The 27,506-nt window shown below is 37.8% G+C and overlaps 1 protein-coding gene across 5 annotated transcripts in view; it reads left to right on the top strand.

Annotated features, from left to right (window-relative positions):
- Positions 1 to 10,974: 10,974 nt before the first annotated feature.
- TRAF3 (TNF receptor associated factor 3) overlaps positions 10,975 to 27,506 on the top strand; it is a 28,360-nt gene continuing 11,828 nt past the window's right edge. The window contains exons 1-7 of one of the 5 annotated variants that reach the window (XM_074148956.1): positions 10,975 to 11,231; positions 14,302 to 14,353; positions 16,707 to 16,811; positions 17,696 to 17,863; positions 22,672 to 22,752; positions 25,462 to 25,536; positions 27,339 to 27,431. In XM_074148956.1, coding sequence (XP_074005057.1) covers positions 10,990 to 11,231; positions 14,302 to 14,353; positions 16,707 to 16,811; positions 17,696 to 17,863; positions 22,672 to 22,752; positions 25,462 to 25,536; positions 27,339 to 27,431 — 816 coding nt within the window. In that variant the 5' untranslated portion in view covers positions 10,975 to 10,989. The remainder of the gene's footprint in view (positions 11,232 to 14,301; positions 14,354 to 16,706; positions 16,812 to 17,695; positions 17,864 to 22,671; positions 22,753 to 25,461; positions 25,537 to 27,338; positions 27,432 to 27,506) is intronic. The other 4 variants (XM_074148959.1, XM_074148958.1, XM_074148957.1 and 1 more) reach the window with 4 other exon arrangements.

Here is a 27,506-nt window from a genome sequence, read left to right as displayed (position 1 = left end):
TACTTAGTAGTATCCTGTCTGAACTGGTGCTGTAGAGGTGGTTTGTTCTCAAAATGTTAACAAGTATCAGTTGATCTGAAGCCTCCAGAATAACAGTTGATATAAACCTATGGACAGTGAATACAAGACTTAAGGTTGGCAAGGTAAAGTAAGAAAATAGTTTTATATATGGGAAGGTAATCACAATCTGAGAGAGAAACTAGGAAATTGCCTGCAGATTCCAGGTAAAAGAATCTTTCAATGAGACTTTGCAGCTGGAAGAACGAGTACTGTCATAGACCAGAAGGAATTTGTGTCTTACATAGACTTGGCCTTCAATAGCACGTTCCCAAAGCCTACGTTTACTGTAAGAGGAAGCAATGAGTTCCTTCCTTTCCTACATTGCTGGGAAACGTGTTTTGTGAATCTAAATCTTCAGTTGCAAAACCCTCAGCTTTTTCCATGAACACCCTGATAAAGGTAAAAAAATGCTTTGGATAGCAGTGAACGTGAAATTCTGATTCTAAATATTCTGACAAGTTTGAATTAAGACTCTATGACAATTTCCAAACCTTGTTTTTTCCTCCTGAAAACTCAACTTCAGTAATACATGTTTACTAGAGATGTAAAAACTGGAATGCACTTAGTGTAACTAGAAATACTAGTGTTTTGGTGGGGTTTTTTCTTGATATTTTTTCTGCCTCTTTTTTTTTTTTTCTTCCAGATTCCATTTGTAAATGTGCTTCCATTTAGTTTTTTCATCTAATAGAAAAATCTTAACAACAGCCCTTCTCCTCCCTCTACTTTTTCCAAACTTCAAGATGTTGGTCATAGAAAATACAATATAAACAATGAAGAATACAGTATGAACACTGAAATCACTGAAGTTAAACTGCCCTATCACTTCATTAAACAAGTGGACAATGTGTTTGTCCCTCGCATTCTGATAAATCATAAAATACAGGAAAATGATGAGAGAGTTGCCCTTATGCCCTTTTTTCCTTTTTCTTCCTGAAAAAAAATCAATGATTTTAGACAAAGTTGAAGATGTTGTCTAGAATGGTGGAAAAATCCACTTAAGATTAGTGAGAGGTTGAGGTCTGTGTGTGAATGCATGTCTTCCTGGCAGTTTAATGTTATATGCAATATTCTGATGATGTTGCTTGCTGTTGTCAGTCTCTAGAATTTGATTAGTATTTAGGGCAGCGTGAAAAAGTAATTCTTTCTTACCTGTGTTTATAATATGCAGTGGTCAACTGGATGAAATGGAAGAGCAGGGATGTTTTATGTGGGTGAGTTGGTTTCCATAGGAGACAGGATAGATTTTTTTTTGAACTTACGATGTAGGCTTAGAAAACTTAATTTGGTTGGAGTGGAAAGAATTTCTTGTGGAAGTGAGATGCTACGATCTCAAGTTTTCTGGGATGGATGTTTCTAGTTCCACAGTTCTTCATTTCAACGTTGAATTCAAAAAGTGCAGAGCCACACTTGAAGTTGCATTCTACTTCATTTACCAGCTTCCTCTATACTCTGCTGTGTTCAGAATTTCCAGGGAGGATTATTTTGTTATAGGTGATCTGCTTTTTAAAATTAGATTAACTTAATATTTTTGGGATTCTTGAGAAGACAGTTTTCCTGTAATTATTTATAATAAGCCTTTTGAAGTGTTTTGGGGTTTTTTTTTATTTGCTGGTCCCTGACACCTTTGCCTTCAGATACTTTCTTCTAATAATTGCAGAAGATGAGGTAAAGAATTTTAGAAGAGGTGGTACCTCTGCTTAGGTTTCAAGGCTGGATTCATTAAGAGTCAGCACAGATGCACTCTGCCAGAAATTGGCAATGCAGAAAGTAATCTTCATGCGCTTGCCAGTCAGCAGAGTAGATAGAGAGACTGTGATTTGAAGAATATCTGTTGCTATTCTGCTAGACCTTTGAAATTTCATTAGATTTGAAACTGAGGATCTCTTTGATTAACAGAGTGGAAAAGAATAAAAGAATAGCATCCATCGATAGGTCTTGGTTTAAAAAAAAAAAGAAAAAGGAAAAGAGGAAAAAAAAAAGACTGACAGTAGCTTTAAAAGACAGCAAGATTTTTTGATTCCTGCTTGGTGATTTCAGAGATGAAAGAGACTGATGTCTTAAGTTGATATAATTTAAGTTGTTGTTGGTAAATCATGAAGCAGGGTTTTCTTGAAGGCACACCTTGGGAGAAAAGGGGACCCTTTTTAGGTCACTGAGGGATGAGACATCTTTTTCTAGGACTGTATGCTTTGGCCAAAATGATTCGGACATATCATCTGCCTTAACCCTCATTGATCCTTGTTAGGATTTGTCATAGGTTGTTCACATTTATTGTCTCCTGATTGTAGCAGGCGTAAGTGGGAAACACAATGGACTTCTCTTTTGGCTGTATATGATTTGACATTACTACTTGTAACCTGTGAACCAATGACTTCTATGCTGTGCAACAGAAGTAAAGGGAATGTTAAGCTTGCTGTAAAATGGAAAGTGGAGGAAATCTGGACTGATAGAAATAGCCTTCCATAAAAACAGAGTATTCAGAAAGCAAATATGAACTGGTTTTGCTAGTTTTCTCTTCAAAGCATAAATAAAAGTATTATAAAAGGAAACTACCTTTAAGTTGAAGTTTTATGATTATTGTGGCGTTTCCCAGAATATTTGATCTGAATATTTTTCTTCCGGGGTGGATAGAACTTTTCCTTTGTAAACAGAGCCAGAAATGACAAAAAAATACAGTGTTGATCCACTTCCTCCACATGGGACTGGCATACGTATCTCAGTCATGGACTTCCCCCTGAACAGCAGAGGAAGAGATTAAAGTACTCTTTGTCCTATGTTCATCTGATCATCTTTTGATCTTTCTTGTTCTTAAGTGCTTCTACTAAAAACTTCATATAGAGGTATGGACCTCAACCTGGGGGTTAATTTCGTAGGTGAAATGCAATAAACTTGTATATTTTGTCGTTCTTCTCCTGCACCCATAGACAAGAACCAAATTGGAGTTCGAAATGTAGAAGAAAGTACACAGGGCGAGCTTGGACAGCACGTCCCTTATCTGTTGTCTTCTGACCCAGGCTTTCAAAGCTTAAGAGGTCTTTTGATTTCTAAAAGAGGCTTTTGATTTCTTGCACTTCAAATGACTTTATACTGTGTTTTGGTAGCCCACTGAGATTATGAAGTAATTATTGAGAGCTGTAGCTAGCAAGTGGAAGTCAAAATACAAACACTTTGTTTTTACTACTGCCTCAGGCTGAATCATAAAGCCGTTTTGCCAGCCCGTATGTCATGATTTAAAAGAATAACATTAACTTTCAAAAAAGTAACAGATGAACAGAGTGTCACGTAAAAATCAGCTTTCCTAAATGGCACTGAATTATTTTTCCGTTGTCTTTTTTTAATAGTTAAAATTGAATCCCTTTTAACGTTTTTCTTCTTATCAGTGCAATATATGTTAGACTGAAAGCTAATGCTATTCAACACATTATTAGGTAGTTATTAAAAGTGTCAGTCCCTGAGCTTTTGGATACTCCAAAAGAAATTAATACTATATTATTATTTGGAAATATTCCCATTCTCATCTCTTAATACTGGTGTAATTACTTTGCACATCTATCCAATGCCTGCTTTTCTGTTTAGATTCCACAAATCTGTTACATTCAGGAGGGAGTATATATTAGAACTGTTTTCATGAAAGCATAGTCTAGCAGGCTTGCTAAATTGGGTTCCCTTTATTGGGATGCTGGTTTGCTTAATCCTGTAAGACACTTCACGGGAACGTGTAGACTCATTGTTGAAAGAAATAGAGCCAAAGAAAGTAATAAAAAATTAAAAGAATGAAAATGTGTAAAACTTAGCTTACCATTCATTTTCTGCTATTCGGTCATCTTGCAAGCTAAAGATGAGAAATAAACAAATGTTTGCATTTCAAGTGACATGCCTGGTTGTTCTTTTGCAAGAATATGAAGGTAACATTTTTGGTTATACTTCTCATTTTCTAGTTCAGATAGGAAAAGAAGGAATAGCCTGTACCATCCAAGACAAAAATAGTTTTGCTATTTGTTCAACAGTTTTTACAGAATAGACCCTTAAAGATTATGATGAAATCTGGTTTAGTTGCCTGAGAACATGTATCAGAACAGGCCTTTTTTCTAGATAAGAATATCACACCATTATTACTATAATAAAAACTCTTTGCAGAGGAGTAGAATATGTTGCCTGGGGAGGCTGCTGTGTCTTCATCCTTACAGTTTGTGAAAACTCAGCCTTGGACAATCTGATCTAACGTTGAAGTTGTCGATGCTCTGAACAGGAGGTTGGGCTAGATAACCTCCAGAGATCCCATCCAACCTCGGCGTCTCTGGGATGCTGTGCTAATAAGTGACTGTGAAGAGCATGCAAATGGCAGAAGCTTCTTGTGCAGAGAATACTCAGTGTCTTCTGTGTCTGCAAGTGCTTCTGTTCCACTTGCTTGTATCCAAGCAATGAATTGTTGATATTTCCTATTGATCTTCATCTTTTCTGTTATGTGTTTCTGTCTTCACAGTTGTTTTGCGTTAGTTTATGCAAGGGAGGTGGGTGCTTACTGAACTATCGGGTGAAATTTAAAGTAGTTAAATAACCAGTCTATTTTAACACAAGGAAAAATAAGTTTTAAATATCAATGCTGCTTTGATTTTTATACAGGAATTAGACTTAGTATTTGAATGTTTTGCATAAAAGAAGATAAGGAATGGTCTCATCTTTTTCATGGTGTAAAGTTAGATCTGGCATTGGTGATCAGCAATCCTTCCCCATCCTCCCCTCAGAATTTTCTCTTAAAGCATATGCTGGCAATACTTGAGTGCTGGTTGGTTGATCCTATATATGCTGTATAGAAACAGTGAATAGTGCTTCAAGCATGACAAGTGCATGGAGGAAAAAATAAATAAATCAGTAGTTTATTTTACGAAGAGGAGGAGTGAAAGTGCCAAGACTTCTGACCTCGCACAAGGCAAAGTCGATGCATGGTCCTCTGCTTTCAAACCTGCCACTCCAGTGCTGCTTCAGTCACTGCCTAGGTATTTTTGTGGAGTGACTCAAGCTATTTGCATTTTATTTATCAGTTGTTCTTCTGTGCCCCTGTGCGGACTCAGCGGTGGGGCTTTCTACCAGAATGCCAGGCTGAGGGGTGGCTGGGCGCTGTGAGACCGGCCTTCTGCAGTGAGACACCTTCATGCTTCAGAGCTCTAGAGTCGAGATTCCCATGGCAGCCTCCCTGCTCATCTTTAATTTTTTTTGACATGCGTGCACTGAGTAAATTGGTAATACGTTGTCACCAATATACTGCTTTCAGCTTGCATTATTGTTTTAAGCGGTCATCAAGGTATGTCAGTGTATGTTGCATATTATAATCGCACACAGAAGTAGAAGCAGAACCAAGTCAGCAGACTTGTCTAAAAGATGGTGAAAGAAAGATGTACGTTCTTTTCAGTAAGTATGTGCGAGGAATTTATTAGAAGCTGTAAAATGCTGAAATATAAGGCAAAGTTCAGATTGTTTTAATAATTTAATTGTAAGATAAAGATTTCTGTGTGATAACCTGAAGCAATAATTCTTGGTGATGGAAAGCACATGGGCTGGGAAGACTGAAGAGCTGGAAATACCATGCTGATTATCTGGCTCTCTGAGGCTATTCTGTAAAGAATAGAAAAGTGTGTGAAGAGTGAAACCGATGAAGTGTGGTTTCCTATCAGTCCCTTTTTTAACCCCTACTCCCCCTTCCTCAATAAAAAAAATACATACATAAAAAAAGACCTTCAGGCCACCCCCTGCCATTATAATATTGGAGAAGACTTAAGACCTTGTAGTTTGCCTGGACAAGAGGGAGCGGGTCATCTTGGCTGGTTTGGGTGTAGTTGTGGACTGACTGGCCAACTGATGGACCACACGAAGGTGGTGATGATTGAGGTTGCACTTTTACAGCCTCTTGCTCGCTGGGACACTGCATTAAGTTTCTCTTTCATTTCCCCATATAGCAGCTCATTTTCATGAAACCAATCAGTCCAGTTGAGGCCCAAGTGTTTTTGAGAGAGTAGGAGGAGAGACAGGACAATCGCAAGCTGTATCTCATTAAAAGCTAGACTGAAAAGACATACCCCATCCTACCAAAGAAATGACCTAGTTTGGATGAGGCGGTGAAGTTTGTGTGGTTTTACGCTTTTTATCTAAAAAATATACAAGCTGTTTTTTGAAGAGGGAAGGTTGAATCGTCTCACTGGTCACTTTTCTGCTCTGATCTTTAGCTCCCTGTCTAACTTGAGGTTTCTTTTTCAGAGCTTAATTTAGATATTGTGCATGCACTGGTGTTCTGTTTGAGCAACTTCTGTTCTCAGTGCAAATTGTAATTTGATTGAAAAGCTTTTCTGTCCTAAGTAATAACCAAAGTAGATTGCGTCTTCTGTTATTCTCTTCTCTGCTAGTGTAACAAAAAGATTTATTTCAAATATCTTCTTTCCCTTCTTAAATTTTAAAACTTTGGCAAGAGCTTATTTGCTTTGTATTATCAATACATTGAAACTGTCTTCATGCAGAACTTGTGAGGTGCCAAATCCTGTGGTCCCTTTTGCAATCAATTTTGGGGGGTGTTTTAGATTGCATAAAAGTTGGTGGAGGTGGTTTTCCTGTTTTTTGGTGTTTTTTTTTTTTAATGCAAATTCATTTTGAGGTTTTATAGATGCTTTATTGTATTTCTATGTTGCAAATTTGTTTTATTCCCAAAGAGCAAATAAAAAAAATATGTGGTATAACACCACACATGCACATACACCAGTGCAGTTTTCTAGGATGTTTGACCTCTGTGGTGAGAACAGCATCCATGATTAAACAAGGAAAGAGCACAACGCTTTTTGTATGGGAACTCCCAGGCTTTCTAATTCTTGGAACATCTTTGTCGGTAAAAGCACTTTTGCTTCCAGTTTCTATCCCTCTGTACTGGTGTTAATATCAGTTAAATAACAACAAAGTGTTCTAACCTTTACTGCAGTTTATACAGCTTGAAATATTAACTGAGGTTCAGCCTCAGGTACTTGAGAACCGCTTGTGTTGAACAAGCGCAGTGACAAAAACAGAGCTCAGTGAGATGTGACACACAGAAGCAAGCAGTGTCACCCATCTGAGGACCAAGTCAGTCTTGGTCTGAAGTGTGAGTACAGCCATATGCTAGCTGCAGGAGAGGTGGCTGAAAGGAATGTAATCAACAGTGGACAGAACTGACCTTGGTGACTGAGCCGCTTTTTATGTGCTTATCTGTCCTGAAAGGTGGTTGTCCAAGATTTAACAGTTTTAAAAGACATCTATAAGTCATATTCTTGTGATGCTTTTTCCCAGGGATAAGAAACTGGAGCTTCAGAAATAGCTAGTGGTGAATTAGGAGTTAAGATTTTAGCTTCATGAACAAGAACCAGAGTCTTTGTCTTGGTGGCAGCTTGCCATGCCATTAGGAGTTGGAGGCCCCCACCAGAACTGGCCTATCTTGAATGTTCTAGCCAGGCTCCTCTCCTGGCTCTCTGGAAGCGCGTTATCTTCACTGCTGTAAGTGCACAGTGTCTTACTGAGGTGTGACTGGAAAATTGCTTCTTGTTGGCAGTTTGAAACCTGATTATGGGGGTATAATCTGAGTCCTGCTGTTAAAGATTCCTGAAAAGGAAAAGATGACATTGCAGATGACACCCTGTAGTGGTACGTAAACCATAACGGAAAGCTGTTTGCAAAAAGGTGGCAGCTGAAATGTTTGTTTTACCTGCACTTGGGTTCACCACTGATACCAGATCCAGGTGTATGAGCGTGTAACTCGTGTGAGGGCATCGCTCTGTGCATATGGTAGTTTGATAGACATCACGTCTCCCCACCCCCTTGTTAAATACAGCTCTTTTGTGCTAAGAAAAGAGGTTTTGGTGTTCTTTTAAGTTCAGTTTTCTGTCGTGTTTTATTGCAGTACTTCATGAATCGCTTCCTGGTTTTGCTACATAAGAAAATTCTTGCTGTTCAGAGTATTGTGGAAGAGAATTCCTCACCAAGCTGGCTATTCTGGTGCTGGGCTTGTTTAGCTTTTCTGGCCTGACGTACTTATTCATAAAACAGAAATATAAAAGCTGAGGCACACAAATCTGACTGTTAGGCATATTGCATAGTAAATTTTATTTATCAATGTGCTTTCTGGTTGTTTTCTGTGACAAGATACCCAATCCGTCAGTTCCCAAAGTGGAGTCCTGTGGAGCCCTGTGTAGTTTATTTTGGTATGAAATCTCTCTTGCCAGCTCACGGTCCGGCCCCTGAGTGGTTTCATATCTCTATGAAACTCTCACCTGCTACTCGTTTGATATTCAGTCCTCTTTCTCAGTTAAATCTTGAATACTCTTTCTTACCTTTCCTGTCTCCTCTTGCCTGCCTCCTTGTGACTAATTATTCAGTTTCCATGAAGAAATCATCCTATTGGAAGACCTCACATCTTTAATCATCTTTAGCTTCTTTTTCTTTGTACGAAACTAAACAGGGAAACAGACATTCAGTAGTTGTGTTGTATGACTTAGAAGTTCAGGAATTTTATTCTCTCTTGACTTGCCACTTCTCCTGTCAGCACCTCTTTTAGTTCCTCTTTTTCTGAATTTTTTCTGAGGGTCACAATCAGGCCATGCCTTGTTTTATTCTGGCATTTTAAGGAAAATCACGTTCCCTGCGTTGTTCTTACCAGTCAGCATGCTTGAAGTTGGCTTTTTGACTTCAAGAGTTGACAGAATGGTAGAGGTCTTGAATATGATAAGAAAACGCATACAGTTGCAAAGGGAAAAGAGGCATTAATACCTATCTACAAATTATAAATCAGAGAACTGAAAACCTTTACAGATTTCTAAACTACAAGCTCTAAATGAAGCTTTCCCCACAGTCACTCACAAGAAGCAAATCCATAAATAGCTGAATTTCACCAGTCCGGATGCTTATGGAGTTGCACTTTTTTCTCTCTCTTGGTAATCTCCTTTTCTTTTACAACTGCAGCAAAGTGACAAGTCCTAAGCTCATGACTGGGTTCCTCTCTGTCCAGCCACAGATGTTCAGCAATGGCAGTCATGTCTTGGGCAATCGTGAAAGCTAGACCTGCTTTCGTCAACTGCAGTCCTTTCTCACACATGGAACTTCTCTTAACCTCCTTGTCTCTCACACTCTTGTTCTCAGCATCACGTCTCAGTTCTTGCTTGCTGGTTACAGTCTCTGAATCTTCCGCCAAGTCTTTGAAGAATAGACAAGGAAAAGGCAGACATTAATTCAGATTATGGACCAGACTTTGTATTTCCCTTTCAGTTACTGTAGAAACTGGTTTATTTGGGGTTTTTTGTTCTTTGTTTTTTTGGTGGTTTTGAATAAGACCCAATCATCAGATCTATGTACTGAGTTACGAGGATGGTTTCCTCGGGCTCTCCCTGTGTTTGATGAAGGTACAGAGAGTCTTTCCTCTAAGGAAAGGGGGCATTGAAGTGTGGATTCGTCATTCAGCACCTCTACCCTTGCTCAGGTGGAAGGCATGATGGAAAGGCATGAAATGGTAGCAGCAATGAGTTGCAATGATTTGTCTTTTGTTTTTAGAAATAACAGTTGGCATCAGAAATTAAAGGAATTTCCTTGTCTGTTTAACCTCCGTGGAGAGTTCTATACCAAAAGTATAGATGCAGAAATGATCTACAAGAAAATACATTTAATTACAAGTACTTGTTTTGGACTTAGCGAAGGAAGATAAGACATCACAAAAATGGTGTATGAGAAGGTTTGCGTATTTGGGATGTGAAGCATTTGATGCCCTTTGTGGTATTGATGGACATACTTCTAAAATTGAGAAATGAACTGGGTCTCATTTCTTCATTCTAGTTCTTAAAGTTGAATTATAACTGTAGTGGTTGAGGCAACTGTAGAGCAGTGGAATAGGTTTATATTTCAAGTGTCAGTTAATATGGAGGGAGAACCGAAGGATGCCTTTCTCTTCTAAATAGCCAGGCATTTCTCTTACGTAAATAGGTGGTTTATCCTCCAACTGTGCTTTCTCCTTCATGTGTGGAGGTTTTTTAAGACCACGTACACTTGTTTGGCTATAAGATAAGCAAGGGAATTATTGAAATCAGGTTTAACCTGAGGTATTTTTCCTCTGTTGCTCTGCTAATGCTTTGCATGCTGATCTAGAAGAAACACAGTCCGAGATAATAGGTACTATAATTTAGTCTTCAACTGTATTAATTATTTTCTCAGCTGCCTGTCAGTTGTGCTTAGTCCTGGTGTACTAATCAAGGGGCCATGTTATGTAGGCCTTTCTCCCCTGTCAGTTAGACTTGTATCACTGTTCATGTGGGGATGTGTGATGAAAAGGTTGGAAAGTGTTTAATAAGTAAAAACCTGTTGTTTTATTCTAAAACAAACCTGAAGCAGTGTGTCTTACAGTTTGCTACTGTCTGGGATAGACAGGCGAAGTTGGTAGTGGAGCTGTGTAGATTCCAGATACACAACCACCAGTGTCCTCTACAGGGTGTTTTTTACAGTAGCATGTGTGTTACCGTACCAGTGCACCTTCTCCACTACACCCCTTGCTGGTTCCTCTAATGGTATAACTTCAATATTGAGGACATTTTTCAGAGAGAGAGAGATGGAAGAATACGAACTCCATTCTTATTTGTTCCTAGAGCGATGCCCATAACTAACTTAACACTTTGCTTTAAGGAATAGGTTTTAATTCTTGACCTTCTAGAGTCTTTGAAAAATGCAGACTATTTTACAGATTTGCTGTGTTTAATGTACTTAGGCGGTTATGTATGTATTATGTTCACATGGTGCATGGACACACATCTGTTCTTAGTGCTTTCTGTTTTTACGTAGTCTCTCGGAGATGCTGTATTTCTTTTATTTAAATGGAAAAAGAGGTCTTCATTTCTCAGAAGTTTTCTCATTTTTGCTTCACAGAAGCTATCTTAGAGCATGGACACCAGTAAGAAGACAGAACCCCCTTTATCTGTAGAAATGGTACAACAAAGAGCCAATCCTGATCGCAGTCCTTCAGCATCGATTTATGTTCCAGAGCAAGGTGGCTACAAAGAGAAATTTGTAAATGCCGTGGAAGATAAGTATAAATGTGAAAAATGTCACCTCATCTTATGCAATCCTAAACAGACTGAATGTGGACACAGATTCTGCGAGACCTGCATGAATGCCTTGCTAAGGTATGTTTTTGGTTGTGATAGAACAGGTTGATACCTTTAAATCTTGTGAACCACTGAAAACAGCGTAAACACCACTGTAGTTTTAGGAATACGTTAAGCTAATGCCCTGGCTCAAAGCAGCCTTCTGCTTGTTGCTTGATTATGTGTTATCCATATGCTGGTGCAAACATTTGCATTCTGCTCTGGGACCATTTGTGTTCTGCTCTGGGTCAGGATGAGGCAACTAAGCTTTCCCTCGATATGGTTGAAACAGTTGTTAAAGTGGTTTCATCCCACGTAGTGATGTGTTAGGTAGGAATTTCATTGCCTGTGGAGCCTAGACTGAGTAGCTATTTCATGTGACTGCTAACACGGCTATTTTGGTGTAAAATACACTCGGTAAATCACGGCTGTGCGAGGAAGTGAGCCTGCCGAGGCTCCTTAGAGTGATAGCTCCTAACCTAGCTGTGGACCCAGCCTTACAGTTGAGTGGTGGGACCCTTGGGGTAAATATAATTGCTTGTGGAGCTTCCTTTCCCTGTAACCCTTCTAGCCGCATGTCCTGCGGCTTTGTTTTGTGGGTTCCAGTGGGGTCAGGGAGGCTGGCTTCTCTATTACTGAGATGTTTGGGCCGGAGTGCAAAGTGTGCGAGTGAAAGTTATAGACATAAAATGAACGCTGAGAGATGCAATCTTTCCCAGCCCAGGTAAGAATGAAAGTGCAATCATTCAAGGAGTATATAGCTTTTAAGAACTATCTGTGCATCAGTAGAAGTGTATTTCTTTGCCTCTCAACTTTGATGCGTTTGCTACTGATTGTATTCAGCAGTGTGATTTTTAAAACGTGGTCTAATGTTTGGAGACCATTCTGCAAGCTTTAATCTCCTGGGGTAAATAAGCAGTCAATACTTCCGTTTGCTACTGGGAAAGCAGAGGTACAGAAGAGATTGAGCTCACTGGATGTTGCACTCTGGACTGCTAACAGAGAGGGGATTTGGCTTTGGAAGGTCTTGGTGATCTCCTGTTTACTTTTTGTCACCATCCTGACTCTAGGTATTAGTTTATATTTCACTTGGAAATACTGTAATCTCAGGTAGATATAAATCAAGACTACGTGCAGCATGAGAAAACAGGTTGGAGGATATTACGTGACTCTGTCTCATGATAAAGAGTAACCTCTGTACTGAGCAAATACAAAGGGTCCATAGCTCATTGATCCACTCCTGTAGGTTTTGTGCTACAGCATGTTAAATTTAAAACAACAACAACAAAAAAAAACCCCACCAACTTTTCTTTCAATACACATTTTCAGGTGAGGTGTAGTCTTTATTTAAGAAATGCAGTTATTTCTTTCTGAATATATGTTTTTGGAAGACTCTTACATGGTTAATAACAGTGACTGCAGAAAACCAAATACCTGCCATGCTTGGATGTGTGCAGATGGACCGAGCAGATCCTTAACAATCTTAAACAGTAACAATTCTGGCATTGCTGGAATCTGGACAATTTTCCTTCCCTGCTGTGAGTGGTGCACATGTGCTTATTACAGTGCAGCTCGAATATGTGTAATTTTACCTTTCTGACTTTCCAAACAGTCTGTTATTGAAAAGGACACATGGCTAAGACCATCTACCACACTGCTCTTTCATTCGAGTTATTTCACTATATTTAAATGTTTGTTGCAAATAATTCCTTTTATTAAAATTAAATTTACAGCTCCTTTTTTGTGAGAAATAAAAAGTGTGCCGTAAAACTGGAAGCAAAATAAGTTTACAGTATTTCTGTATTTGGCACAGAACCTTTTCATTCAGTGTTGATACGCTGCTGCGCGCGCACGGTGATTACATGCTCGCAGGTTCTGTTCCAGGGTTATTTGAGGACAAGGAATTGGGAGTCAGTGTAGATAACGCAGCAAAGGTGCCTGCTCAGTATGCAGTAGTAGTTTAGAAGAGCAATTGGGATGCTTGAGTGAATTCAGTAAAAGCGAGGAAAGTGTGACATTGTATTAAACACTATATGCCCTCAAGTAGATTAGTTTCCCCTCTTTTTTTTTTTTTTTTTTTTTTTTTTTTACTTAAGAAAACTATTACAGATATCGAAGCTGCAAGGTAGTTAAGATGCTCAGAAATGAGAGACGCAGAATGGTCAGTTCAAGGAGCAGAAGCCAGTGAGATGGTTTGAAATAACGGTACTGATAATATAACATGATCAAACTTATTCAGCCTTTCACATTGATTTGCAGTGCTGCGGGAGCCACAACTTACGTAGCCTGTCAATGATTTGCTTTACGAAAGAATTTACCTCACTTTTACCTAGTGCTTTTCATTCATAGATCTTAGTGCTTTGCAAGGGAGACCAGTGCGACTATCCCCATTTTACATAGGGAAAAGGAGCTAAAAAGGAATGAAGGGATTTACGCTATGACACCTAGCAGGTCATAGTCAGAAGCAGATGTAGGAACACTCCAGTTCAGTTTCTGTCCACAGAGTGCTCTGCTCCTCAACCTACCTGATGTCTAAGAGATCGCCAAGTTTGGTAATTAGATTGCCAAAGCACCTACAAGGCAATAGTTCAGATAAAGGAGGGAGGAATGATCTGTAACAGTTGCTAAAACCAGAACAGACTTGAAGGAGATGGACATAAATACTTTTTGACCCTAAAATGATGTTTAATTGATTGTCAGAGAAAGTGAAGCTTAATTAGGTGGTGTTTAAAAAAGGACTGGGTAATTGAAGAGACAGTATTTTGCCTGTTTGCACGGATAGATTGAGAAGTGACAAAAATCGTGGATCACATGCATTCTGTAAGATAGGGAATGAATTTTGCCACCTTGAAGAAAACCACTGCACAGTTGGCTGGAGGCTTTGTGGTGGTCTTATTTCCTTGGGAATGCCATATGCTGTCCACAGAAAACTCACTGTTCCAATTTTTGGAAATAACAGCATGTCATCTCATTACAATGAACTGTATCCACTTCTAATGATTTTAAAATATATTGAATAATTATAATTAACTGACTCATCAACGTAAATCTTTGTACTACAAAAATTCAGATGAGTTAAAATAGTTTTTCTGTTTTCTTTTCTCTGCAGTTCTTCTAGTCCAAAATGTACAGCGTGTCAAGAAAGCATAGTAAAAGATAAGGTATTGTTAAAATTGTTTCTTACTCAAGAGTATTGAATTGTGTGGCATGGATAAGATGTGTTATTGCTTTGTGGTAATTATTTCATAAGCCTAATTAGCTACTGGAGGAAGATAGTTTTGTTATAAAACCTAAACCATCTATTTTATATAGGAAGACAGCTCATTTTTATTGTTAACCACACAGTATAAAATGATGTCAGCCCTACTCCTAATGATCCAGCTGGATGTCATAGCTTGTTTTCATAGTTGGGAGCTGCAGCAACACGTTGCAGTTGTCTTCCTATCAACTTGGGAGGATGATAAGTACTACATCTCCTGTAGATGCAGAGAACTCACAGGTATAGGCAAACCTTACTTCTGATGTGGCTTCAGACCAGTGTCTGCTGTTTCACTAATCTGTTTCTACACTGTGTTGCTCTGTGAACCATGCTGGAACCAGAACAGTGTGGAGTTATATAACAACTGTAATAGAGTCATATTATATGGATAAGCTATTTCACTGATACCCTCTTTAATGGTTGGTTGTGTGTTTTTTGGTTTTTTTTTTCACAGCAAAACTCTGTGTTGCCTTTGAAAGGCTGAGAGTAGCGAAAATTGTTTTTGTCTTAGTACATGGTTTATGCAGGTTTTACATGAGATTTTTGTTTAGTAAATTCTTTGTGTTAGTAGTCTTTATAATAATAGTATTAACATAATATGTATAATGTATAATAATATAATAGTATAATATAATAATAATGCCTAAATAAATACTTCTAATAATTACCGTTCTCAAGAAAAGGTTCATGAGTACATTAATTTCTCCTTGTCTTAACACAAAATAGTTGTCTGAAAAGTGCTCAGCATATTCCAGTTTTGACATGGATGGGTTCTCCAGGAGCTCAGACCAATAATCATGATGCCTATTTCATTTGTGTAAACTCTGACTTTTTAGCTCCCAATATATGTAAACATGTACATTTGTTGTGAAATTTCAAATATCTCTAAAATAGGTGGAGGACATGAAGGGCAGTGTGTATTAAATACACATATAAGACTGACTGTGCAAGTCCGTGATTTTCACGAAACTGGAAGCCTCTCTCTTCCCATAGAATGCTGATGTTCAAAGTCACCGAAGAGTTTTTCGACAGTCTTGGCCAAACTGTTTAAAAACTATCTTTTTATGTTAACTTCAGTGGGCAAAACTTGCACCTAGTAACAATGTGAGTTACTATGGAAAAAATACTACGGTTCTGGAAATGGATTATTCAGATGAGATTTGTTGATTGATTAAACTTCACATATGCATCTGAAAAGTAAACAGAAATCAGTGACCTGTGGCAGATGAGATTGGGTGAGAACAGTTGCAGTGTTTCCTTCTTCATTGATACTAGTGATAGATTCATAGTCACTGTGGACAGATCTGATTGTAATTCCTTCTTGTTGTTGTTATTATTAAATGTTAGCGTTCAGAACTGTTCTGTAATTACAGTAACCCTGCAGCATCACAGAACTCTGTCAGAGTAGTAGTCACAGGTTGGGCTTCGTTCTTAATGGTTGTGAAAGCAATTGCAAAATAACTAGAAGTTTTTATCCCTTTGTTTTAGGCTTCAAAATAGTATTAATGGTCTTCAGTCCTTATCTCCAGTTCTTGCCCTTAGCGATGGGGCTTCTTGAGAGTGCAGTTGTGCTGTCTCTTTTATCTTTTATGGGATATTACCCGTAAGAGGTGAAAAATCCAAACCCCAAGCTCTCTATTTCTAGCTTCTTGCAGTTCTATTACAGACAAAAATATGCTGGAAGGCTTATAAATATTAAAATGGAGAGAGAGTTAAAGCCTGCTTATCTGTGAAATAATAAGCTTCGGCCAGTGTAAGACCTTGGAAAATGTCTTTAATTATGTGTTACCACAGAAGTGCAAGGAGGTGTTACAACTAACCAGTCATTGTGGGACTGCCTTCCACGAAATCCTTCCTCTCTGACCCACTGTGCTTTGGCTCTTTTCTGCCTTATGGTATTGTGCCTAATACACCAGTTTCCCAGTGTGGAGAGTTCTAGCTTATGCAGGCCAATTATTGGCAAGCAAATAGCAAAAAATTTAGTACCTTTCCCTTTATTGTATTTGTAGTAAAAGGGAAACAGTAGTAGAGCATCTGTCCAAATATTCTCTTTCACTGGGCTGCTTCATAGTGGAGGAATCTGTGATGTGCACACTCAAGACGAATTGAATGGTAGGATTTTATTTCTGGCACATAAAGCTAGAATTAAATGACACTGCCATAGCCAAATTGCATGGCTTCTACTTTATTTGAAGTTGCATATTCTTGAGTGGTTTAAATTTCTAAAATGACACTTTTTTTTAATTATTTTTCAGGTATTTAAAGATAATTGTTGCAGGAGAGAACTACTTGCCCTTCAAATATACTGCAGAAATGAAAACAAGGGCTGTAAAGAACAACTATCTTTGGGTCAATTACTGGTAAGTAATGTAATATAGTCATAAGCTTCCTTTTGAGTTAAAGAGTGGGAAGAAATCTTGCAAATTAAAACCCCAGTCCATTTCTTGACTTGCTCTCACTAGTGGTTAATCTGATTTATAAATGTCAGAGTAGAGTTAAACTGTTTTGAAACTCAGCTTTTAGATAAGCTATAAGGAATTGTAGTCAAAAATCATGTGACTCTGATGCTAAAGCTCAGAAATGTAAATGCATGAAGTAAATTGGAGGGAAAACTAAAATTGGGAAAAAAATCTTAATTTGTCCTTTACAAATGTGAGAAATCTGAATTCCTTTTTGGTGTGTTCTTATTTTTGTTTACCAGTCTTAATCCTCTCATGTAAGTGGTGGTTTATGCGTGGAGTTAAAGCTTGGGCTTCTCCAGACTTGTACAAAATAACTTGTAGCTTTGGTTCATGAAGGTATAACATAATGGTAACCCAGTAATTTTAGCAGTTGGAAGGGACGGCAAAACAGCAGTCTGCAGTCAGATGTGTAGGTACTTAAATTTGCTTTGAATGAGCAAGCTCAGGTACTTAAACAGCTTAAGGGCAGCATCTATGTTTATGTGGAATAATATACCTTGGAAAAGAATGCTTACCTTTTGTTTAAACAGCCTGTGTGGAATTTTGGACTGTCATAGTATGCTTTTAGTATAAAAGTATTGCTCGTGTGAATCTGTAACACAGTGAAATTTGCTGTCTAGGTAATTTCCTGAGTAGATTTGTTAGTGTTTGCTCTTGCACAATATAGTGCACAAAATGACTTTGCTTATTTTGGTTCTGAAGTTACTTGATGTGTGATGTCTCAAAGGATAGAAGACATCCACAAAACTTTGTTGACTTGACTATTTTTTTTTATCTTTCAGATGCATTTGAAAACTGATTGTCAGTTTGAAGAACTCTCATGTCCTCGTGCTGATTGCAAAGAAAAAATACTGAGAAAAGATTTGCCAGACCATGTAGAGAAGACCTGTAAATACCGGGAGACAACCTGTAAATACTGTAAAAGCCAAGTCCCAATGATTATGTTGCAGGTGCAGTATTTTCTTGTGTATATAAAACAAGATTCCATTCATTAATGTGGAATAACAACTCTTCTTGTGCTTCTATGTAGCTGCCAGTAGAGCCTTAGCAAGAATTAGTAAGTCAAAAAAGAAAATAGGGTGCCTTTCAAAATGCTTTTTTTTGTTTTTGTTTTTTTTCTGCAAAACCCCCAGCTACTGCAGTGACTGGGAAACATTTTCTTTTTTCTGGTGTTCAGATACTGCATTTTAAAAAAAATCGGACCCACTGCAGAACACTGATAGTAAAGTAATTTTTGCTGTGCTTTTTAATTTTGCTTAAATTGATATAATAAATGCAACTACCATGATAACAATCAAATGTTGTGCAGGAAAAGCATAAGCGTAGCAATTGACTGGAGAAGTAGCATCTTTCTATATAACCCTTCTTGGGTACTGTGTGATCTCTTACGAGAGGAAAGGAGGAAAGACTGTAAAAACAAATTGTGGCTTGGCATAACCAGCAATGGTACGTGACAAGTTACTGCTGTTCTTGGCATGTAATAGGTTGTCTGATAAAGCAGCATGTTGTGAGTTTGAAGTATAGAGTAGAGGTCGAGAAAGTCTTGCTTTACACGTAGAATTGTAACTTGATTGCATTTGCATTGTTTTGCATTTAACTTTATTATGCCAAATCTCTCTTGCTGTGATTTTAACTTTTTTTTTTTCTTTAAAATTCTGTTTACATATATTCCATAGTTTGACAGTCTGGATTTCAGACCTTCTTAGCATAGTAAGAGTGACGAGAATTTCATTTTCACTTGTGTTCTTGTGTATTGTTTGTTAGGTGGAGTCTCACAGTGATAAGAAACATTATTTGCTCAGAGATGCCATTACAAAAAGGCGTAGGTGGAATCTCACCAAGTTCTGATTTAGATCTGGCTTCCCATTATTTGAGTGTGTACTTGCAAGGGCCGGTACTTTAATAGTTGTGCATTACCAGCATAAGGTGTCTGAGATGTGAAAATACACAGAGAAAATTAAGTTTACACTATGTTTATTCTTGCACATTCTGATAGAGAGGTGAAACTGTATTTAGTTATGTGGATGCTGTTCTTGCAGAATTTTCTTTAGGCTGGGAGTTGATGTGAGGCAAAGAGTGACATTAAAAAATGCATAGTGTCTTAAAAGACAAAACTAGGGAATATTAAATATGGCTCGTTGTACAAGCTGGATTTCCATATCTAAGCAACATGCTCACAGGTTCCTTGTAGGCAGTTTCTTTTTATAGGAGCAATGTAGTTAATATTTTTGAGACTCTCAAATCATCCTTAGGTTTTGAGCAATATAGAACTCTGTTTTAGTTTGAGAGCTCTCCCTTCTATCAGATGATGATGGATTTGACAGGTAGGAAATCTTTGAATTAGCAGTAGCTTTCAAGATATTCAGAAGCTGAGATGAGTTTTATTCTATCAGATTTTTAATTCACAGTGAAACCTGTTTTAGACATGCACACTGGAAGCAAGAATGGCATATTACTCTGAAATACAGAAAGGAGTGTTTGTAAAAGAATTGTTCTCCAAAATCTTAAGTGGTAGAATTCTAAGTTGCTTTAAGAAGTAATAGAATTGGCTTATCCAGGGAGCCAGAGAGGTTAAAATGTAGCTTTATGATGAGATGTCACTATTTGGATTGTACTGAAGTTGGTACTACTTTTCACCTGTCCTTAAAAGTTCTAAACAAATCTGCATTTTTAAGTCAGAACACTTCCAAGGAGTGTTACATGTTCTCATGTTAACATTGGCTTATATGTTTCAGTACATAGAAAAGAAGACAATTTTGCTTCCATACTGCTTTAAGGGTGCAAAAAGCTCCGCAATTAGAAGATTAGCAATTGGCTGCTACTTCTAATTTTATTTTTTTCCCTAAATTTCTAAAAGTTCAGTGATTGTAGAAATGCAGATGGTTTTATTTGTTGTGGCCTGATAAAATGGTACCTCGTTTTACTTTGGTAATGAGAATCAGGAGATTAATGAGACTGTATGTTTGAATGAAAGGCTCCTTTTGACTTCTCATTTGAGTTTTGTCACCCAGAGCTTGAGTTCATCTCTAGCTTCTGTAGCCTAAAATTTTCGCTAATGTAATAATGACTGAAGCAGGACTCAGTGACTTGAACTGAAAATGGAGATAGAGGGAGCGTACCGAGAAAAAAGGTATGCAAATGGAAACAAAAATAATTTTACCGGAGTATGTATGGTTCATGTCTTCATAGAATCCCATGACCCGTGGGGTAGGAAATCCCCGTTGTTGGAGGCAGACTCTTTAGTTAACAGTGTTAGTACACGGTTTTTTAGATTGCATTTGTCTTGCCTGCACTGCCTCTAGGCAAGTTAGCTTCTTAATTTCTTTTCTTTTGTTTAAACCATCTGAAAAAGCTGGGGTTTTTTTGTCACAAAGCTACCTTTTCCATCCTGTAACTCCTGGCAGACAAAGGTGGTGCATTTTTAAAACAGAAATCAGTAGCCTGAAATGCTTCTGAATTATTATATTTTTCTGTGAATAATCCACAAAACTACTTGGAAGTGCTTCTCCTGTGAAATGGGTGCTTGGGTAGCAGTGGTACGACACAGATGTGGGAGGGCAACATTACTAGGCCTAGGCTCTTCGCTGCCACCCTGGCCACGGAAAGGCTGTCCCGGGCAGACCCTGCCAAGGCAATGTGGACTCTGCTCAGTGGGCCGAAATGCCACTGAGCTGACGGGGACAGCTGCTGAGGAAGGCGTGAGACATTGTCACCTCGCTCCCTTGTCACTGCTCTGGAACCAGACCTGTTCCCAGCGTGGCACTGGCTTCTCTGGGGGGCCATGTTAATATCCTGCCTTGCCCCCATCTCTGCGTGTGGTGTTACCCCTGTTACATGCTGCATTTTGGCTTTGCGTGCTCGGCTGTCTGAATTTAGCTGGTCGGTAGGAAGAGGATTCTACCACTGGGATGGGATTAGTCTGGTATATCCTGAAGTGTTTGGAAAGGGCTCCCCTTGGTTTCAGTGGGCAGGCCCTGGGATATGGAATGAAGAGGAGGACTGGAGAAGAGAGGTCTGAGGAGAAGACGTGCATGTTGCCTTTTATCGTGAACCGAGAGTCAATGTCATAGCCTTTGCCGGATAGTTTAGGCAGGTTCAAGAAGAGAGTGAGTTAAAATTAGGGAATGAATGTTAGAAGAGAGTATTTTTCTAGCTTTGTAGTTAAACCATCAAAGACGTTTGTAGAGCAGTAGGCTCCCTAGAGCTGCAGAGTAGCATGTGATGGCTCTCTTCAACCCGATGACAGAATGAGGTGGCCTGGGTCCACTCCTGGAGTCTGAGCAGAAATGGTCCTACGGGCTTATCAGGAGAATACCAGTCACGCTGACAGAGGTTACCTTGGGGAGAGGTGTTGTCAGTCTGTTAGCGTTGCTCCTGGCTGGGTATCCATGTCCTGGTGAGGAGGGACTGAGGTTAGTTCCTCACCCCCACATTTTGGGAGGCTGTCCCAGCTCTCGGGCTAAGGAGCAACCTAGGCTTCCTTCCTTCTGTTGCTGTGACTGTGTGTGCTACAGAGAGTGAACAAGTGTGAATAAGAAGGACAACAAGATAGACTAGTTTCAGAATAGCATACCTGATGATCTGTTTTTAAAAGTGAGGAGGTATACATTTTCAAATATTTGCAGATTTATGGCAGTTCTGAACCAAGGCCTTTCACGCCTAAGGGCTTTGGGTCTCCTTTACGTCTTGGTTTTCTTTCAAAAAGTAGACATCGTTACTGGGGAACAAGGGCATGCTATTTCTTCTTCCTTTTCTAACAGCCTTATAAATCTAGACCTTTGTTTCCTTTGCTTTTCTGAAGTACCAGCAATGAAACAGTTTGTTTCAAGTTGCCACAGAAGTTGTGGATGCCCCATCCCTGGAAGTGTTCAAGGCCAGGCTGGATGGGGCTTTGAGCAACCTGGTCTAGTGGGAGGTGTCTCTGCCCATAGCAGGGGGGTTGGAACTAGATCTATATGATCTTTAAGGTCCCTTCCAACTCAGAATCCTAGAATCGTTAATGTCACTTGACATGAAATGAATTTTTTTTTCCATTTTTTTCATTTTATTGAGAGAAACTGAGAAGCAGTGTAAATGTAATTGAAATTAGCTTGGGCCTGATTTTCTTCCCTCCCTATGGTGATATGGTTTGACATCTGTCCTGAAGTATCTGTCATCATTTAGGTTCAGATCAAAATGCCTGCCCAGCCTCATGATAAAATTTCAACATCTCTGAACTTTGGTGCATAACAGTGAGACTTGGTATCAGATGTTTGGGAATCAAAATTGGAAAAGAATTGGAAGGGGACTATCTGTACATAGGAAAGAGAGACTCTTTCTCAGAGAGGGGGCAGTGTACATTTCTGAAGAGCTTTTTCACGCACTGTATACCCTCAGTAAAAGGGACATCTCCAGTGGTTCTGCTTGCTCTTAAATATTTTAATTTACTCAATTTTGTGAGTAATTGCTGGGGAAGAAGACTTGACCTTTATTACAGTTTCATTGTTCTAAGTAAAAACAATAAAATGGGAAGCAAATAGATTTATTCTGTGTGGGAAAAACACAAGAAACCCCTTATTTTTGCTTTAAAATATCAACATGTTTATCGCAAGCATAAACTGATGTTTGAGCAATTGCAGTTCAGTTACTCTGTACAATTGGGATAAACATTGAAAAAAATCTTGTGTGTTTTTTTAATTATTGTGGTAAGGCAGGTAAGTCCTCTTTTTAATTTCGGAGTAAGAGTTGATTTGTGGTTTGTTTGCTTTTTCCTCTGTAGAAACATGAAGATACAGACTGCCCGTGTGTCATGGTTTCATGTCCTCATAAATGTAGTGTTAAAACACTCATGAGGAGCGAGGTAAGAAGTCATGCCCAGTGTTGTGCTGAAAAATTAAATAATTTTTTTTAAGTAAGATCTCGCAAGAATTTTGCCAGAAGCCATTTCCTTATTAAAATGTGAGATCTAAAGAAAAGCTTTTTCTACCACACAGTGTGATAACACTCAAATATTTTAATGATTTCTTGAAAAACGATTTAAAAAGAAATAATTTCTTAGTTTTGTGTCATTATTACACTTGACTTGCCCAAGATCAGCGCATGTCTTTCCTGCTTTCATTTTTACTAGCTCTTCCCTTGCCCTTCCCCCATTTGAAGCATTTGTTGAGAGCACAGTAAGAGCAGCATCTTAGGGTAGTTAGCTTATATTAAAATAAAAATAGAGAATTAAAATTTAGTGCACGTTGACAAGAGTTAGTAAAGACTAGAAAAATCATATAAATGTGTAGAATCATTCAGTGGAAAAACTTGGATTATGATTAAATCTGTTAAATTTGGGGAAAATAATAACTGACAAAGAATTAGTGTAAGATACAGGGTAATATGAGTATAACATTCCAACAGCCAGATGCAACAATGCATAAAAATTCCTCTTAATCTATAGAAGCTTGCAATAATATATAGACCAGATTAAAAAAAATATTAAAACCCGTCTTGTTTGAACAGATCGACGTTCTTGTACGTTAAAAGATATAAGTAGCATATGTCAAAGTCGATGTGTGTTATTTTTTCCTTAAAATAGAATTTACTCACCAAGGATGGGGAAGAGCTTATTTAAGTCTTCAGCACCCTGTAAGCCTCACTTAAGGAAAGTTAAGTTTCTGATCTGAGGATAAGCTTTTCTCTTTTCAGTGATACTTACATCCTGAGTTGGATTTGTACTATTTTTCAGTTACACTTGTAAATTATTAATCATGTTGTAGTGCACAAGGCACCTGCCAAACACAGGGGCAGTCTTTTCCCCCAGGATAATGAAATATAAAATATATGATAGTTATTGTACCTTTTAAGAGAATCTGAGCTGCTAAGAAAAGAGAAGATATGTATACTGAGCCAGTTCTATCAGTGCTTACTTCTGAGCTTAGATCCTGGTTCTGGACCACTTGGGCATATTCTTCAATCTTGATGTCAGCAGTTACTTTGAGAAGAGGTATATCTGAGTGCTATTAAGAATTGACCCACTAAAGACTGGGTTGTTACACATATAGTCAGAATTGGGTTCTGAAACCATTGGTAGGAAAAAGCACTTTAAACAGTCATCTTGCCCTGCATCATCTGTTGCTGTGTGTTGCTTAATTTTTTTCTGATAACTGTGAAAATGTATATATTGCGTAGCTGCATGGTTAGGGACAACAACAACTCTAACGCAGAAAATGGGAAAATGCCTGCCTAACAGTTTGAGAAAATTCTGAAGTGTACAACAAGTGAATATCCTATTGCAGAATAAAAGGCAATTTTTCATGTTTAATTCATAACTCTTTGGCAGACTTCTAGTTTTGAGAAGTTGAAAATGTGGCATTCTTGTAAAGCCTGTTATACCACATGTCTCTCTCTTATTTGGTCTTATTTTTTTTCTGAACCACGTGTCTTTTGAAACTATACCATGAATTTCTGCGGATAGCGTTTTAGAACGTAATAGGTGTATATCAGAGATGAGTGATGGCTTGCATCTCAGTATCAGATTTTAAAGACTGTCCTGTCTGTTCCAGAGCGACACGTTCAAAGCAGATTTGGTTCCCCACTTCTTTCCGTGGAGGTGGATGAGCTGAGTCATGCGGGGCTTATGGTGTGGGAATTTCAAATGTGATTTTTGAAAGCCAAAAGAGTGATGCCATCTGAGGAGCTAGACTCTAGCTCATTTCTGCTTTGTGGGAAATACAAACTTGCGGAGAGAGTTTGTTGCACCATTCTTACCAAAAATGGCCCTTTGCTCCAACTTTTAGGCAGTTTGCATCCAGCTGCTGCCCTCTGTGCTGCAATGGCTGCTGTCTGTATATATGTTGATGCTTCTGTGAATTGGTTTATTTTTAAATGAAAAGTGGTCTGTGCTCATAATAATCCGAGATATTGGAATAAATCTCAACCTGTGAAAAATGCAGGCATTTTACTAATCAGTTTTAGTCCTGTGTACTGCATTTTTTAAAGTTACTTAACTGTATCTATTCTAAAACTCTGTCTGTTTCCTGCAGTACTTGTTTAGTCTTTTTTTTTTTTTTGTGTAATTTAACCGTTCAAATTTAGGCACAGAGAATTGCATGTTATGTTTCAAAAAATTGGTTCTTCATGAAATTAGGATTAGAAAAAATGTACTTTACTACAGTGAAACTGATCTTAAGACTTGCTCAGAACACCAGTAAAAAATTACTTGTTGAGAAAAGATTAGTCATTCACTAAAGTCAAATGAAATCACCTAAATAATTGCAGTGTATTGTTTTTGTTTGCCTTTTTTTTTTTTTTTTTAAATTGGGTTGCCTATTGAAATAGTCTTTAGTAGAAGTTTCACTGTATATTAAATGTATCACACTGTATACTGTATTGGCATGTGCGTGTGGTTTACATATGTGTATATATAGTATTTGCACTTTAGGTCAGACTGGAGAAAATATACACACGTTTATTGTATGTTCTGCAAATGGCACACGATACAAACTCAATAACCTGTGCCCTTTATGTTTTGAGCATTATCATGCAAACGTCTTTTGCCAAAACTCACATTTTTTTCCTATTGCAGTTGAATGCACATTTGTCAGAATGTATTAATGCCCCAAGTACCTGTAGTTTTAAGCGTTATGGCTGCACTTTTCAGGTCAGTATATAACAATTATCCTTCCCAATTGATGAAAGTCTGCAAATAGAACCTAACTCTTTGACATGAAAGTTCTGGACTTCTCTAGTCTTGGTTAAGAAAAAGTCATCAAGGTGCACCAAGTGATTACGCAGCAGATGTTTGGTTTTGCATTTAAAAAATAAACAGTGTAAAAAACCCACACATTCCTGCAGTGGTTTGGGAGTTCAGTTATGGGGTACATCTTGTTGAAATGGGAAGATGATACATTTGAAGAAATTTTTAACTTAGAATAAGAGGAAAGTCACTTTTGTTCTTCAGAAAATAGACTAGTAACTTCAGTTGTTTCTATGAAATTATTTATTTTCTTGAGCTAAGTATGTTTATATTTTCTCTCATTTGTGTGTCAATATTTTTATTAAGGTTAAATATAGGTTAGAGCACTTAAAACATGTATTTTTATGTGCATTCATATGTCTGTGTGCACATAAGTGTATAATCAAAGCATAGCATGAAATTTATTAAAAAAAAAAAAAGTGTTAGAATTTAATCCTGGTAATCCCTGCAATATTTTTAAAAATAAAAAAAGGCCAAACCTCAGAGTCTGTTATTCCAATCTCTTCCAATATTCTGCTTCCTTTACCATGTAACTTGAGGAATTTGGATGCTTATATAATGAAGAGATCAGTCAGGAAATTTAAGAAACCGCTGACAGGAAAAAAAAAAGGAGTTTATCAGATAGTGTGATTCACTTGCTAGCCCATAATAACTTAAAGAGACAAGAACTGTAAACAGCAACGCTTCTCAATAAACTACTTCCTGCAGGTATTTCCAGGTTCTTTGATAATGAGCATTTGTCATTTTAAGTGTTAACAGTAATGCTCTTAGTGGTAGAACTGATCAATGCTGTAACCCTGCCCACTGTTATGTCGTATGTATTGCCATTCATTTTATGTATGTATATGTGTGCATATATGTACATATATCCACATATATATTTTTAGTATTTTATATAGAGTACATACCTTGAGGATCATTGAAACCCTTTCAGTTGCTTTGCAGCGTATCTACCATCAAAGCTAATATACTCTGCATTGCAAAACACTTACTGAGGTAGGTGTAACGGAACACAATACAAACAAAGAAAGTAATATGGTCTGCATTTTATGTACTCTGTATACGATCTATGTGTGTTCTGTAAACTTTTTATATAGTGGTTATTTGTAACAGCATTTATAGGTTGTGCAGAGGCAGCCTATCTGAATATCGTAGAGCAATCATGGTAACATCTTAGGATGACAAACTAGGCATTGTGATATCTCTCAAAGTAGTTTATAAAGCTGGCAGTTTACAGCGATGATAAATTTATCTTAAATATTTGTCTTTAATATTCATCTGAGGGAAAATTTAGTGCTTATGAAGCTGTACATGAAATACAACAGAAGTTTTAAATTGCGGTTTGGGGAATTGGACGTTTTAGGTTTTGTATGACTCAAGAGTTTTATTGTGCTTTATTTAGTGTAAAGCTACACAGAAGACTCTAAAATATAATTCATTTTGTAAATCTTGTTCATCTTTATTGTCTCTGACGTATCAAACACACTGGATGGAGATATATGGCAGTTGTATAAAACACTTGCTATATTAAATGTATTCCTGACTTTTGTAAATTCCCAAGTAGACCTCCCTTCTCTCTACAGTTCTGCAACATGCATCCGTGAACCAAAATATGTAGTGTTGGTTCGATGTCTTGATATACTCTTTCTTTGTAGGTTTAAAAGAAGTGGAATTGGCTAAAATGTATAAATTCTTTGTTGTCACAGGGAACAAACCAACAAATTAAAGCACATGAAGCCAGCTCAGCAGTGCAGCATGTTAACTTATTGAAAGAGTGGAGCAATGCTCTAGAAAATAAGGTATATCTTCTACTCACTTCTAATTTTCATTGATTTCTTTAATTCATATAAAACTACTGGAAGAAGCGCTTTTTT

This window comes from Numenius arquata, chromosome 6 (assembly GCF_964106895.1).
Source record: "Numenius arquata chromosome 6, bNumArq3.hap1.1, whole genome shotgun sequence".
Classification (NCBI taxonomy): domain Eukaryota; kingdom Metazoa; phylum Chordata; class Aves; order Charadriiformes; family Scolopacidae; genus Numenius; species Numenius arquata.
Note: the sequence above shows the minus strand (reverse complement) of the source record. Positions and strands in the feature narration are given on the sequence as shown.